The 14,907-nt window shown below is 45.3% G+C and overlaps 2 protein-coding genes across 6 annotated transcripts in view; one reads left to right on the top strand and one right to left on the bottom strand.

Annotated features, from left to right (window-relative positions):
* The window catches only part of SH3BP5 (SH3 domain binding protein 5), a 69,895-nt gene extending 62,037 nt beyond the window's left edge, over positions 1–7,858 (top strand). For both annotated transcript variants that reach the window (XM_057737864.1, XM_057737865.1), the window contains 5 exons: positions 1,134–1,264; positions 3,397–3,439; positions 4,090–4,309; positions 5,911–6,171; positions 6,559–7,858. In XM_057737864.1, coding sequence (XP_057593847.1) covers positions 1,134–1,264; positions 3,397–3,439; positions 4,090–4,309; positions 5,911–6,171; positions 6,559–6,770 — 867 coding nt within the window. In that variant the 3' untranslated portion in view covers positions 6,771–7,858. The remainder of the gene's footprint in view (positions 1–1,133; positions 1,265–3,396; positions 3,440–4,089; positions 4,310–5,910; positions 6,172–6,558) is intronic.
* Positions 7,859–9,102: 1,244 nt separating this feature from the next.
* The window catches only part of CAPN7 (calpain 7), a 44,132-nt gene continuing 38,327 nt past the window's right edge, over positions 9,103–14,907 (bottom strand). For 2 of the 4 annotated variants that reach the window (XM_057737861.1, XM_057737862.1), the window contains 5 exons: positions 13,644–13,789; positions 12,836–12,898; positions 12,117–12,247; positions 10,131–10,223; positions 9,103–10,037 (listed from right to left, as the gene is read on the bottom strand). In XM_057737861.1, coding sequence (XP_057593844.1) covers positions 9,893–10,037; positions 10,131–10,223; positions 12,117–12,247; positions 12,836–12,898; positions 13,644–13,789 — 578 coding nt within the window. In that variant the 3' untranslated portion in view covers positions 9,103–9,892. The remainder of the gene's footprint in view (positions 10,038–10,130; positions 10,224–12,116; positions 12,248–12,835; positions 12,899–13,643; positions 13,790–14,907) is intronic. The other 2 variants (XR_009054208.1, XM_057737863.1) reach the window with 2 other exon arrangements.

Here is a 14,907-nt window from a genome sequence, read left to right as displayed (position 1 = left end):
AGCGCCCTCGGGGCTCCTCTTGGCTGCTCTTCGGGTAAAATAAAGTGCGGCCCTCTAGCCCCACCTCCACGCTGCCTTTCTAGTTCATCCTGTAACACTTGGGTGAGTTCTAAGTAGAAGACAGAAAGGAAGCTGTGAGCCGCTTATGTGGCCTAGACTGCTGTTTATTTCCTACATCATTGCTCCTCGCAGCTGGCCTTGTGCCAATGCTTTTTTCTGGCGGGGGGTTGTTGGGGATGGGTGGCAGGCAGAACCAACACTGTCCTTATTTCTGGGAATGTGCCTTTGAGCTGCCGTGGAGGGTCTGTGATTGTTGGGTTTTGAACTCATTTTTAAAATGTTCCCACAAGAATTTCCCACCAGATCTCAACTTTTTGTGAACCCCCAAATCTGTTCAGTTCGACCCTTCTGGGTCCCGGATTCTTGTGTGTCTACAGCTAACTCAGGATATTTGGAGGGAGGCCGGACAGCTGAGGTCACCACCGCCTTGCCCTCCTGACGTGCTTTGTCTGAGTTCCCGCTGGTACCACCTGCCTGCCCCTCAGCCCCTGACCCCGGGTGGGCGCAGGAGGAGCCCATGGTGGCTACTTAGAGGACGTGGACGTCTACTGAATCAGAGAATGTTATTTTTCTTTTTTCTCTGATTTTTTTGTTTTTCCTTCTCTTCTTTCCTGCTCATTGCCTCAGCCAATCTATTTAATCTTATCTGACATGACTTTTCCAGAACACATGAATAGGGAAAAGCAATCAATCCTGTTCTCTTTGGAAGTTCGTTTCATCTTAATCTTGCCTGCTAATTTCCTCCAATTTTTTTTTCATTTATTTTTAAAAATTTTTATAGAAGTATAGCTGATTTACAATGTTGTTAGTTTCAGATGTACAGCACAGTGATTCATTTATATACATACATATATATATATATTCATATTCTTTTCCTTTATAGGTTATTACAAGATATTGAGCTTACTTCCCTGTGCTCTACATAGGTCCTTGTTGGTCCTTGTTGTTTACCTTATATATACTAGTGTGTATATGTTAATCCCAAATTCCTAATTTTTTTAAATGACATAAGTAATACCCCAATAAGGGACGGTTCTGGGATTGGCCAGGCTGACCTCTGCTGTCATTTGAAGGTCATGGAGGCAGAGCACACCAAGACGAGGAGCGAGCAGGTGCACAAGGAGACGGCGGCCAGGTACAACGCGGCCATGGGCCGCATGCGGCAGCTGGAGAAGAAACTCAAGAGAGCCATCAACAAGTCCAAGTGAGCCTGGGCGAGCGGGTCCCGGGCTGGTGCTTGTTTCCTCTGCTCCATCTTCTCACCCGTTTCTGTGGCCCACCCCATCAGAGCCCCCTGCCTGGGCTCCCTCTGCCCCCGAGGTCTCTGTAACCCCCCGGGGGTGGGGCTGCTCCGACCCGGAGCACCGGAAAAGAAATTTCAGGAGCAAACTGTTACCTGGCCTGTGGGCTGGGGCTGGGCTTTGGGAAACTCAGGTTGTGCCCTTGGCTCTGTGGCTGATGGTATGGACGAGGCCCCATCCCTCAGTTTACCTGTCAGCACAGTGGGGGTGAGTTATGTACATAACACACATTCTGCATAGATCAGGAGTAGGTGAAATGGTGCAAGACTGGTTTCATTTCTTTTCTTTTCCTTCCTTCCTCCCTGTTCCAAAAGTTTCTTACTTGTATAATGTTACTGAGTCCAAGCTTCCACTGCTCACTGCACGACAGGCCAATGAATTGGGAGACGAGGTGTTGAGGCAAGGAATAGTGACTTTATTTGGAAAGCCGGCAGACCGAGAAGATGGCGGACTAGTGTCCCCAAAAACCATCTCATCAGGGTCTGGATGCCAGTTTCTTTTATAGAACAGAGAAGGGGAGGAAGTGAGGAAATAAAGTAAAAAGGCCATTAGTTTTGCCTGGCTTGGTCAGCCTCGCGGAGGGGTGTGTTAATTTCTTCTTTTCTGCATCCACTCACAGGTGGGCAGGGTCAGACTGTCTCCCTGTGAGCTGAGCAGAGGCGCTTTAACATTCAGGCAGAGGGGCAGGGTTCCCTGAGGCAGGCCATCGTGTGTGATTATAATAACAAAAGCAAAACTTCTTCTTTTTTCAAACTATTATAAAACTTTTATAATAACAAAAACAAAACTTCAAGCCAGAGAAACAGATCCAACATGAAGTGAGAGTTTGCTCTTCCCTGTGATAATTATACCAACACTAAGAACAGTGAAATTGTCCAGCAGTATATAGCCTTTGGTTAAATAAGTCCTGACACTTCCAAACATTGCTATAATTTATAGCAGTTAAAATAATAACATAGATTCTATCTTCACTAGTATGTAAATATGTTCATAATATTTATATGTAATAAAGGTAGGGCCACAAAACAGCACTGAAAGCCCAATTCATCTAATACTATAAAATTACATTACACACACAGATGGGCCCAAAGGAATAATTTTTTAAAAAATATATTTTTTATTGAAGTATAGTTGATTTACAGTGTTGTGAAGACTGGTTTCAATGGAGGTTTCCTCCAGCTCTTCTCACCACCACTCCTATATGTTGTTACACAGCCCTGATCTTGGGGGCAGGTCCTGCTTTCACTCACAGTTGCTGGGCCTCCAAGCAGAGAGACAAGGCCCTGGGATGGCCTAGACCCCACAGCCAGAGACAGACCCCGAGCTTCCTGGAGGGTCAAGGGCTCAGGAATAAAGCTTTGTCCACTCTGTATGCTCAGACACCTGAGTTCCTGAAAAGAGCCAGCATCTTCCCGCTGACCCAGGACCCATGGAGTGTTGGCCCTTCTTGTCCTCTCCCTTGCCCATGACCTGGCTGGGTCTACACACCGTCCAGCCCCTCTAGTCCTGCACGGAGTCCAAGAGGCCAGCCTGAGCCCCTGTCCTTGCGGTGGCCCCGCTGTGCTCAGCAAGGGATGGTGGTGGCACTCCCTTCCCCGGGTGAGCCCGACAGAGCGGGTGTGTGTTGGGGCAGCTTCTTCTTGGCCTCATCTGCTGGTGAGCCCTAGGAGAGGAGGTCGGGCCGCCCTGGCTGCTGGGCACACCCCATGTGGCCTTGAACAGCACCCCAGAGAGGACAGGGCAGCAGGGTGCAGGGCCCTGGGATACCCGTGCACGTGTGTGGGTTTCCCACGTCTTGAGATGGGCCTCCTGACAGCTTGGCCCTCGGTGAGCATCTGTATCTGTCAGGCCTGGGAGCTGGGAGCACACCCCCCCCCCCCCCCCCCCCCCCGCCGCCATCTCACGACGCACTGGAGCTGAGTAAAGGCTGGAGGGTGGCCTGGCCAGCTGCAGCCACCGCCCCCTGGATGCCCTGGGGAGGTTTTTGGGGTCACAGTTATCGTGCTCTTATGGGTTTCCTTCCTGTCTTCTACAGGCCTTACTTTGAACTCAAGGCGAAGTACTACCTGCAACTTGAGGTACGTGTGGCCTTCGGCTTTGAAGCAGATCGGAGTTTTCTGCCCTCAAACCCCCTCTTTCTGTAGTGGGCTTTCCAATGGCCCCACGGCTGCTGGGGAGAGGGACACATCCTTGACCGAGTCTTCAAGCCTCAGAATGGTCTTGTTGCCTCCTCAGCACTCCCTGACGCCCTCTGAACATGCTTCAGTCACTTTCTGTACTGTGGTCGGTCAGTGGTTCTCAGCAGGGCCGGGAGCTTGCTGGCAGTGCACATCCCCAGGCCCGCCCCAGACCGACTGAACAGAGGCTGCCAGCCCTCTGGGTTTTAACACGCCCTCCAGGGGGTCCTGATGCAGCCCGAAGGGGAGGACCACAGCTCCAGGATCAGATGGCTGGAGTGTGGGACTTCCGTGGGACCTTGACGTGCACCGCTGCTCCCCGATGGGCTTATTCCAGTGGTAGCTCCTGGGTACAGAGCTTGTGTTGTCACCTGGCGGGAGTTGGGGGGTGGTGGCTGCACTCCTGTTGGGTGCGTGGAGAGCTGCGGGTGGGGATCAGTCCCCGGCCACGTCTTGAGAGTGATGGGCGCGGGTGTTTGAAGCCATCACTCGAGCACTTGCCAGGCCGGCGGGGGCGACCTCACCCACGGAGCCTCCCCTCTCCTGAGCAGCAGCTGAAGAAGACGGTGGATGAGCTGCAGGCCAAGCTGGCCCTGGCGAAGGGCGAGTACAAGACGGCCCTGAGGAACCTGGAGACCATCTCGGACGAGATCCACGAGCGGCGGCGCTCCAACGCCATGGGGCCCCGTGGGCGCGGCGTCGGGGCCGAGGGTGGCAGCCCTGCCGCTGAGGACCTGTCGGGGCGCAAGCCCGAGCCTGACGCCGTTTCTGGTGAGTCGGGTGTGTGTGAGTCTAGCGTGACCTGCTTCTGGGGGCCTCCCCTGTTGGTGGGACACTGTGTCCACCAAGATGCTACTGAGCATCTTCAGAGTCAGGATTCTGCGGTTGGGTATATTTGGAAAATGTTACACTTTCACCCCTGAGATCCCAAGTACATGTGAGGGCACTGAAGGCTCCGAGATGTCCCGCAGGGAAGACGCATCATCTGGAACAGGGACTTGGGAATCAGGTTTGATTCAAGTCCTGGCCTTCCCACGGTGACTAGTACGTGACATGGGCCAGGGTGTAACTTCCTGTCCATTTCTTCCCCTATAGAGTGGGGCAGGTGACAGTCCCTGCTGTCTGCTGCGGAGAGCGGTGGTCAGAATTAAATGAAGGCGTGCCGGTCCCCATGGTCCGTCCACGCGTGGTGTCTGACCACGCGGACCTGTTTTCCAGGGCCACCCTGGGACATGGATACAGAGGGCTGCTGTAGCTCCCTGTATGTCAATCCAGAAACCCCCCAGCACTGTCACTGTGCACATCCTTCTTTGCCTTTTCTGTGGAATGATGGCTACTGGCTCTCCCCACACTCCTTCCTCTGGTGTTCCTTAATTCAGCCAGCAAACATTGAATGTCAGGCCCCAAGGAGAAGAAAAGGAAACTATAACTTGAGGAACAGTGATGTGAGGACTTTAGTGTACATCATCTCATAAACCTGTGTGGAGAGGAGCATGACGCTCAGAGAGGTTAGATAACTTGACCAAGGCTACACAGCGAGTCGTGGAGATGGGATTTGAGCTGGGCTGAGCCCATTTTCTGTGCCCAGTGTCACAGCGCTTCTCGTGGATGGTCATCCTCCATGGGCTGCCCCAGGCTATTTTTAAAGCTGAGGGAGGAGGAAAGGGGAGTGGGATCACGCGTGGGCCGATGGGGAAGTAGTTCAGCGCTGAGGCAGCTTCCACGCCGTGAGAATGACGTGTCTCTGGACCTTGGTCATGAGGGACCACAGAACTGGAGGCACACGCTGCAGAGCGCCACGAGGGAACTGTGTTCTCCTGTGACACATGGCGATCTGAGTGGGCTCTGGGCACGTCTTTTATGAGGTCACAAGTTACTCAGAAGGTGATGAGGGCCCAGCAGACACTCCACGCAGGGCCCTCTCGTCCAGCAGCGCCTGCCGCGCGTCCTGCGGAAGGAAGGAGTAGCCCTGAAGCCCGGCTGGCTTGGTTCAGCGTGCGTTAGGCAGCCTGGCCCTCCTCCTGTGCACGTGGGGATCTGTTTGGGGGACTGGGGTGGAGAAAAGCCCCTGATCTGTGGCCGAAGTCGCCTGCCACCTTCAGGCAGTGCCTGGCGACAGTGGCTTCTAGGGCAGGGGCTGGAGAGTGGCAGTGAGCACACTGAGGTATCCACGGGGTCAGCGGCTTCCCTTCCAGGTGCCCTGGAGCCTGGTCCCGCGTGCTCAGGAGGGCCGCGTCCCTTCTCTCCAGCGCCCACGGAGGCCGGCTCCTGCGGCTGCCAGGCCCCGGCTAGCTCCTGCCTGCAGCGGACACGACTGGGGGAGTGTGAGCTGTTCGTCAGGCCCGGGTGACGGCTGTTCTCTCTCCTCCCAGTGGCCTCCGAGGTTTTCGAAGATGACAACTGCAGCACCTTTGTGTCTGAAGATGACTCGGAGACCCAGTCCGTGTCCAGCTTCAGCTCGGGACCCACAAGCCTGTCAGAGATGCCTGAGCCGTTCCCCGCGGCCGTGCGGCCTGGCAGCCTGGACCTGCCCAGCTCTGTGTCCCTGTCGGAGTTTGGGATGATGTTCCCAGTGCTGGGTCCCCGCAGCGAGTGCAGTGGGGCCTCCTCCCCCGAGTGCGAGGTGGAGCGAGGTGAGTCGAGCCCCCTGCCCCAGGGTGCCCTCCCTGGATGTCGCGCTCAGGGCCTAGGAACGTGCTGTGGTGTGGGCGCCTGGGACGGCTCCCGGCTCCGCTCCCGACCTGCTTCCTTCCGTGTCTCTCAACACGACAGTCCTCTTGACGAGCCTGCTAGAGAGGTGTCTGTTTCCCAGCTCTTACGACAGATTTCATCTCCAAAGATAAGGGATATATACAATTTCCCGAGGGATGGAAGCAGTAGGCAGTTCTGTGATGGAGGCCCTTCTGTGACACGCACGGTGGGGCCACACGGGGAGTCTGGGGGTTGAGTCGGCTGACGGGTGGGCCCAGGGGACCCTTGGAATTGCCAGTACTCATTCCATGATCTTTACGTTTCTACAGGAGACAGGGCGGAAGGGGCAGAGAATAAAACGAGTGACAAAGCCAGGAACCATCGGGGGCTCGGCGGCAGCAGCGGTGACAGTGGCAAGAGCCCGAGGGGCACGTCCCCCAAGGGCCAGGCCTTGGAGGACAGGATGCGGCAGCTGTCCCTGCAGGGCTCGAAGGGTAGGGACAGGGTCATCGCAGACACAAGCGTGGTGCAGATCGGCTGATCCGGCCGCAGCCCTGGCCCACGTGCATATCAGTATTTATACGTGACACTGTATGGAGAACATTGTGCCAATAATCATTTAATACAGGCCAAATCCCAGACGTTTCCTCTAAACTGCACTAATGGCGTCTCAGTGAGCTTGAGGGCCGGAGACGTTTCTTCTGGGTAAGAGCTCTCGGGCTGGTGTGTTTTTCAGCGCAGAGTTGTTGCTCCAGGTGGGCTGTGACCAGGCACACGGGCTTTGTGGAACGTTCCCTGTCAGTGTTGCGGAAGCAATAACTGGTTCCCGGGGAAGACCCCCGAGCCAGGAAAGGGGCCGGGAAGCTGAGCCCCAGCAGGTTTGGCGGCTCGCTCGTTTGGGAAAATGGCCTTGTTCTCTCCTTTAGATCCGAGGGGAAAACAAGTACACAAGACAAAACTAAAATATTCTGAACAACACCTTTTTCAACCCAGTGAAGGCTTAAAAAAAAAAAAAAAAATCTAAGAACACAATTCATTTTCATCATCTCTGGTTTTCAGAGGGGGGCTTTTAAAAAAGTAAATTTGCTGGGACACCCATTAAAATCATTTTTATAAAAGGTTACCATGAGCTGCACTTTTTGGGGTGGGAAAGGTGAATGCCAGTGTGGGGATGGGGGGACGAGGGCAGCAGGGGCCTGTCATAGAAGGGGGTTCATGGCTGTGGGAGAGAAGGTTCTATAGCATAAACCTCATCCTACCAGCACAGGGGACTTATTCTAAGAGAAGTGCATGAGGAATGGTTGCCAGTGTTGTTCTAGATTGACAAGGTGTTAATTTCTCTGTAGGCTGTAACTTTAAAAATAAAAAAGTATTTAAGGGTTATGCTGCACTTGTATTTCTTAGAGGAGATTGTTCCTTACAGCTAGGAAAGGGAGTAGGCACATTTTGGCAAAGGCTGTTAATAGAAGCAATGGTGTCTGTTGTGCTAATAGTATAAGTGTTTATGAGACTGCTTTTCCTGTTTTCACGGTTACACATATTTAGAGCATTGTATTTTATTTGTCCTTTTTTGTTAAGAAAACAGCATTTCTAAAAGAAAAAAAAAGGAACCCCATTCAAGTTGCCCATTAAGTCTGTCAGCTTATATATATATGTCATTTGTAAATCTTCATACTGTCCTGTTTTCTCCTTTTTTAATGACTGATACAGTATCCTAATTACAAGGTTATTTTGTACTTAATACCTTGAGTGTAATAAAAATGGCTTTAAGAAAATGTCTGTGACTTCAAATAAGAAATCCTGATGCTGCCCAAATCTTCTGTTCCAGGCAATCCTCTTGCCAAAAGGAAGAGCGTGGAATGCAGTGGTCATCTGTTCTTATTTTCACTTAAGGTCCTGGATCCTAACAATGTAAGCCCTGATTTCCAGGTGTGAATCAGAATTCCACTTCTGCTGCTTCTAAAGCCGAGCAGTACGGAGACGCAGTGGCAGGAAAACAAAGATGAGGCGCTGATGGTGGCGGCCTGGTTCTCACGTCTGCGACACCTGGGCATCTCCTAGCTCTCAGCCCCAGAGGCTGACTAGTGGTTCAGGTACACGTGGGCACTGGACTTTAAAAAGCTCCCCAGTTGATTCTGTTCTCTTTCTGTATTGGTCCAACCAAAATTAATCTGTACTTGTACATCATGAGCCCTATTTGGAGCTCTGTTACAGAATTCAACATTATAATACAGTAAATTGTTTATATAGGTCTCCTCTATGGGATTTTTGAGGGCAGGGATTAGGTCTTTGCATCCTGTATAAGATCTTTCACACAGAAGGTTCAAATCATGTTTATAATAAATATGTCTCTTATGCTTTAGATTTTTCTTTGGAAAGTCATAGAAAACTAATCCACCTAAAACATGCTAAAAGTGAAAGCACTAAGTATTTACCAAAGTGAAATCTCACTAATACAACAATCTACCACTATATCCCGAATGTAAAAGAACAGACTTTTTTTTTTTTTTGTAAAAATGTGAGTTTTCACGCAAGTAATGAGTTCTCTTTTAGATGGAACATACCGTGTGAAATCCTTTAATAATTTCTCTAGGTTAAACTATGCAGTTTCCATAAGTATAAACATTTTATTTCAATTAAAGGTAATAGAAATACAAAAGAAGTTTTAATAATTAGAGATGAAAAATCCCACTGTATTAATTTTTAGATCTTTAAAATCTTGAACAACATTCTACTCTGACTTTTTATGTAAACAACTGGGAATTTACACATAACAGTATCTTGGCAATTTTTTCAAATGCAACCCAATTACCATATATTAAATTCTCAATTGTATTTTCTTTAGAGTGCTGTTACCATAAGAACACTGAACTACACAGCAATTAAAAAAAAAGACCATACAAACTAAATTGTAATGTCGTCAATGTCTCAGACTACTTTCATCAACCTGATAAATGAAAACTACACTGATGAATACACCTCGGTTCTCCTTACACGCGTCAGTGGGAGACAGGTGTCTGACCTCAGCAACCTCCACTCTTAAGCAGGAGCGTGTTCATGCTGACTCAGTGTTTCTTAAAGCTTTATCCTTTCATAACCTATGGGCAATGGTCAACATTTAAAGTCATAAATAATGCAGAATTAGAATCTTATGGTAACATGATTCATTTGGTAGTTAGTTGCCCAGTATGTACAGGAGAGTCGCAACACAAGCAGGTGTACCTAACAACATGCTCTGCCAAGAAGACAAACGTAACATAAATATTTGATAATATCACCCCAGCCTACTGTTCCACTCAGTGAGTTTACATCCCTCATTTTCCTCCTCTGGTTTTGGTTCCCTCTAAGCAAGAGCATCTATCTCAGTGCTTGACTGAGTCTAATCTTTAATCATCTACACTTTTTAATACAATGTGGGCCCTAAATGCAAGCCCACTCCATATATACACAAAACCATGTAGATGGTACTTCTAAGTGACGTAGGATAATTCTGCCTACATACAGTTCTCAACATATACCCTGACTTCAGCACCAGATTCCACAGGAACGTTTTTAGAGATTTAATTCTGTCCTGATGTGTTTAGTGTCCTGGAGATCTGTGTCCTCGTTTGAAGACTTGGTGTTTGCTGAGTACGAGACCTAGCAATTGCTGAAGTTTCTCCATCACTGCAGCTGTGTTGTCTTGATGGTGATAATACTATTGAAGTCCAAGAAAAAGGGTCCTTCTTGTTTAGGCAAAAAAGTACTGGGAATGATATTGTAGATCCCAGCAGGTATATTTTCTAGTTCCAGGTAGCAAAACCCACACCTGTATTCAGGGAAAATGAGAACAAGGTTTTCAGGCGATGATGCCACAGCAAGTGAAGTGTAAGTCAGAGAGCTATCAAAATGCCAACATTACCTGTAGTCGCCACTAGATTTCCTCTGAAAGCCATGGGGACCAGGGTCTCCCACCACAGAAACTGTTACAACTTCAAATCCAACACTATATTGCCTAGCAGTAAAAAAGAACAAATTCCTGCTGTTATTAAGTCGTTTCAAACACATACTCAAAATAACTATACCTGAACTGCAGATGGACTATTATTAAATCCAGTACGTGCTTCTAAAACTCCTGGAGGAGGAAACAGTGCTCTGAGATACATTCATACTATTTTTACTCTTAAGTACAGAAAACACCATTTATATTTTTAAATTGAAGCCATAAAGATTAATACTTTATTAAACTTACTTTAGAAGAGGCTGTATTTTTACCACAGGCTCCCAGAGAATAATGTTAAATTTAAATGATAAAATAGTGTATTAGGCAGAAAAAGTAGAATGGGAGAGAACCCTGAAATAAGCTATAAATTTACAGAAATAATTAGCCTATGGCAGACATGGCATTCTAAATCAGTAGGGAAAGCATTATTTACATAGGTGGTGATAAGGTGACAAAAACTTAGAAAAAACTATTAAACTATTTCACACCAAATATAAAATACATTCCATGTGGACTTTAAAAAAAGAATGTAAAAAATAAAACCATAAAAGAACTAGAGGAAAATACAGTGAAAATTTATTTGCTAGTAGGGTGAGAGTTTTGCCCACAGCAAAATGGGGCTTTATAATGACAGTAAAATGATTATAATGAAAAATTTTTATGTGAGAAAATTAATCTGGGAAAAATACCTGCAAATATGTGAAAGACTTAATACCTTTACATACCTACCCTTATTCACATTTACAATTAAGAAAAACGTGACAAGTCCAACAGAAAAATGGGCAAAAGACATGAATAGATATTTGAATAAAGGAAAAATACACATTGTCAATTTTTCCATATTCAAGCTACGTGGACATGAAATACAAAAGGGCAATGAGGTACCTTATTTCACCTATCAAACAGGTAAAGGTTTTTAAAATGACTGTGGAAAAAATAGCTTAGTCTTACCTAAAGGATTATTAGTTTCTTTTGAAATAGTCTGTAATTACAGGAAGGCACAATTAAGCCTAGATTTATTTTTTTATTTGTATTCTCTGTATTTTTTAAACATTTTAAAATGGTGAAATATAACACAGTGCACATAAAACAAATACATAGCTTAACAAATAACTCGTATAGTGAACAAACACCTGGGTTACCTGCACATCAGTCAACAAAACCCTCTCAGCACCGCGGAAGTCCCTGTGCGTTCCCTTCTGATCACAGTCGCTGTCCCGCAGAGCTTACTCGTCCTGCTTTGTCTACAGTGTGCCTACCTAAGTGTGCGTACTCCCGCAGGTTGTTTTACCTGTTCCTGACTTCACACAAGTGGAAACACAGTATAACATTCTGTTGTGTGGCTTCTGTTGCTCAGCTTGTTCCTAAGACTCAGCCATGTTGTGGGAGCTGTAATTTATTTTCATTGGTATGCAGGACTCTATGTTTTATAATCTTAAACGCCACTGATGGGCACTGGCTTTTCTAATTTTTGGCTCTTACAATTTATTGGTCATTTGGATTATTTCCCTTATGATATGCCTGTTCAAGTTTTTGTTTTGTTTTTATTTTTTAAAACTGCAGACTTTTTTCTTACTAATGTAGGGTAATTACAAATCTTTTTATGTGCTCTTTGTGTCTTAAGTCTTTCCTTATCCTGAGGTTATTACTGCCTGTGTTGGTAACCCACCTGGAACTGATTTTCCGATTGGCTGTGAGACAGGGGTTGGATCAACTTCCTGGTACACAGACATTAATTATCGCAGCACCATCACTGAACAGTGCCCTTTCCTCACTCCTCTGCAATACCATCTTTAATCATAAATCAAGTGTCCGCACATATGTATGTTTCAAAACCCTATTCTGTTCCACTAAACTCATTTTTAATATAACATTATTAATTTAAGAAAGTTACTTATCACAAACCTTGGTCCTCTTAGCTCGATCAGTAGTGGCCCAGTCTTTTCTATATGGAATTGGTAAATGGGGTTATTTTTGTGAGTCTCTTGGAAATTTCCACATCCTCCAGCACTCTGACCACTCCACTTTCCATTAATCTAATAAGACAAAGCTTTTGTATTAACAAAACTTCACATTCTATAACTCTAAAGACAAAATTCCTTTGTGCCTTGAAAAAAGAAAAAAAAAAAAAAAAAAGAAGCAACTCTCCACCGTGGCCACAGCCTCTCTTTCCAGGCTTTATTGCCACCTGCAGCCAATGCACCTCTCCAAGTCAGCCTGGCTACTCTGCTACTCTCAGCCCTGTCTCCATCTCTCAGCCTTCAAGTCCACCCTGCCAAGAATTCTCCCTCAAATCTTCTTCCACACGTTCAGCCCACCCTGCAGAGTCAATCCCAAATTCTGCTTAAGGCCTTCCCTACTGACCAAGGTTTGCATGAATCTTCTTTCTCTGAATTAATTTCTTCCCAGAGGATCACTTAATGGTGCTCACTGAAGAGCCTGTATTCCAACCCAGACTGGAGACTACATTTTCCTTGTAGTCCTGACAAGTCCCAGAATGTTTCTACTTTGTAAGAAATTGTCAAATATGGAAAAAAACAAAACAACAAAAAACAAAAACGAGAAAAAGGAAAGGGAATTCTAAGATTTCCATGAGATTATGGCTCAGAGGAAAATTCTCTTACCTGTTTTGACACGGTGTATGGTGAAGGAATCTTTGAAAAAGTAAAGCTGCATGCTGAGTATACCTAGAGTAAAAAAAATATATATTATATTGATAAAATTTATACTTATAAAAGCACTAAAGTGATGAAAGAACGTTTTGGAAGACTAAGAAATCAGTTGGCATATATAACAGTCCTGATTCTATAGGCGGCCTGACATCAGGGCAGGGTTAAAGAACCGCGGGTTGCGCAGCTAGGGCTCTGTGCCTCAGGACACACCACAATCTCCCTAGGTCTTGGCTTCTGCATCTGAAGGATGAAGGGGTGAAAGCAGCTCCCCAATGTCCCTTTTGTCACTAAAAAATCGATTCGAATTGAGCCTCTTTATTGATCTACAGCAAACAAATCTATGCAGAACAAAATTACAATGACCTTCCCAGCTAAATGAGAGCCATATGTTTATAGGCAGTTGATTTCTTTTCACTAAATTCAAGGTCTTCTTAAGTCAATAAAAGTATTATTTAGACTAAAGGAGTTTTTATTGCTCTCTGAGTCTATTAGTCCAACATACCACATTACCTCAGGACTAGACGACTACTTTAAAAACTAAAGTGTTCATTCAAAATGTTATTCAGAATAAAAACTTTACTATTCAAAAGCACTACTTTCTGCATGAAGCATCATCATAATACTGAATTGTTATCAACACACACTCAACAATATACAGAGATCTATCTTTAAAAATAAACCTCTTCTGTAGATAATCCCACTTACAAAACAGAGATGTTATGGACTTTCTATTATTGTTCTGTCACGTTGGTTTACTTACCCGGACTGTGTAATGGATTGTGTTCTGTTTTTCATACTGAGAAACCACTAATGTAAAGGTATGGGTTCCGGGTGTGGTTAGCTTTATCTTAGTCAAATAATGAGGGCTGTTAATTCGAATCCCATCAATGTATGGAGGTGGGTCAGCTGCAAATAAACAAGTAGGTTTACAGAAGACGGGACTTTATTTTCTTTAGTTTTTAAGTTTTATGGTTGATGTAGGAAAAATAATTAAATGGATGTACATCTCCTTAATTCTATCTTTAAAATATAATGGTACTATAGAATTACAATTTCAATTTAAAACTTTACAATTAAACAATTTAAAACTTTAGTTTCCAATAAGCAAAAAAAAAAAAAATCTTTTGGAATACATTCAACAAGGTATATGATAATCCCTGCTATTTGCCCTATGTTGTATTTTTCTCTCCTGGTAGAGGATCTTAAAATCAAGATTAACTTCTTTTCTTTTGAGGAAATTTTTTTAAAAGATACAAAGAAGTATATGAACATATATCTATATTCCCCACCACTCAGAATTAAATTAACATTTTTTTGTCATAATAGCTTCTATATAAAACAAAGTTCCTTCAACCACCACCCTTAAATCTTATTCAATTCCACTCTGATGGATCTGATGGGCGTCTTTCAGACTTACACACGAGCATATATCTAAAAAAATGGAAAACAGTATATGTCTTGTTTTAGATCTTTCACTTTTCACTCAAGTTTTTGAGATCCATGTTGATCTACATAGATACATTTTATTCCTTTTAAAACCGCATGTACAATATCATATGCCATCATATGAATAGGACATATTTTATCTGTACCCCCCATGTAGTTATTCAGACAATGTAGAGATCTGGATTATTTCCAATATTTTGCTATTACAGACAATGCTGCCCCATAGATTCTTTGACAGTCTCATGAGTTGAGGTTAATACCATAAAGTCATTTTGTGCATATCAATTAAGAAAAGTCATTGAAAATCAGTGCTATATCACTGAGGTGATTTAGGAACACTGAGTATTTATAATGCAGTTTGTAGAAGAAATTTTAGTATCTCAAACAGATAAAGTTAATAAGTCTCTCAAGCTTAGAGGTTGAAGTGGGAAAAGTGTGAAGGGGAAAAGAATGGGCACGTCTGTGATCCTGAACAGGTCTGACCTATGTCTCAGTTTACTCTTCTGTCAGATGGAGAACAGTCCGATTTACCTCAGAGTGTTATGATGAAAATAAAACTAAACCAGAAAGTACCCTGA

This window comes from Hippopotamus amphibius, chromosome 6, assembly GCF_030028045.1.
Source record: "Hippopotamus amphibius kiboko isolate mHipAmp2 chromosome 6, mHipAmp2.hap2, whole genome shotgun sequence".
NCBI lineage: Eukaryota > Metazoa > Chordata > Mammalia > Artiodactyla > Hippopotamidae > Hippopotamus > Hippopotamus amphibius.
This window is presented reverse-complemented; position numbering and strand designations above follow the sequence as displayed.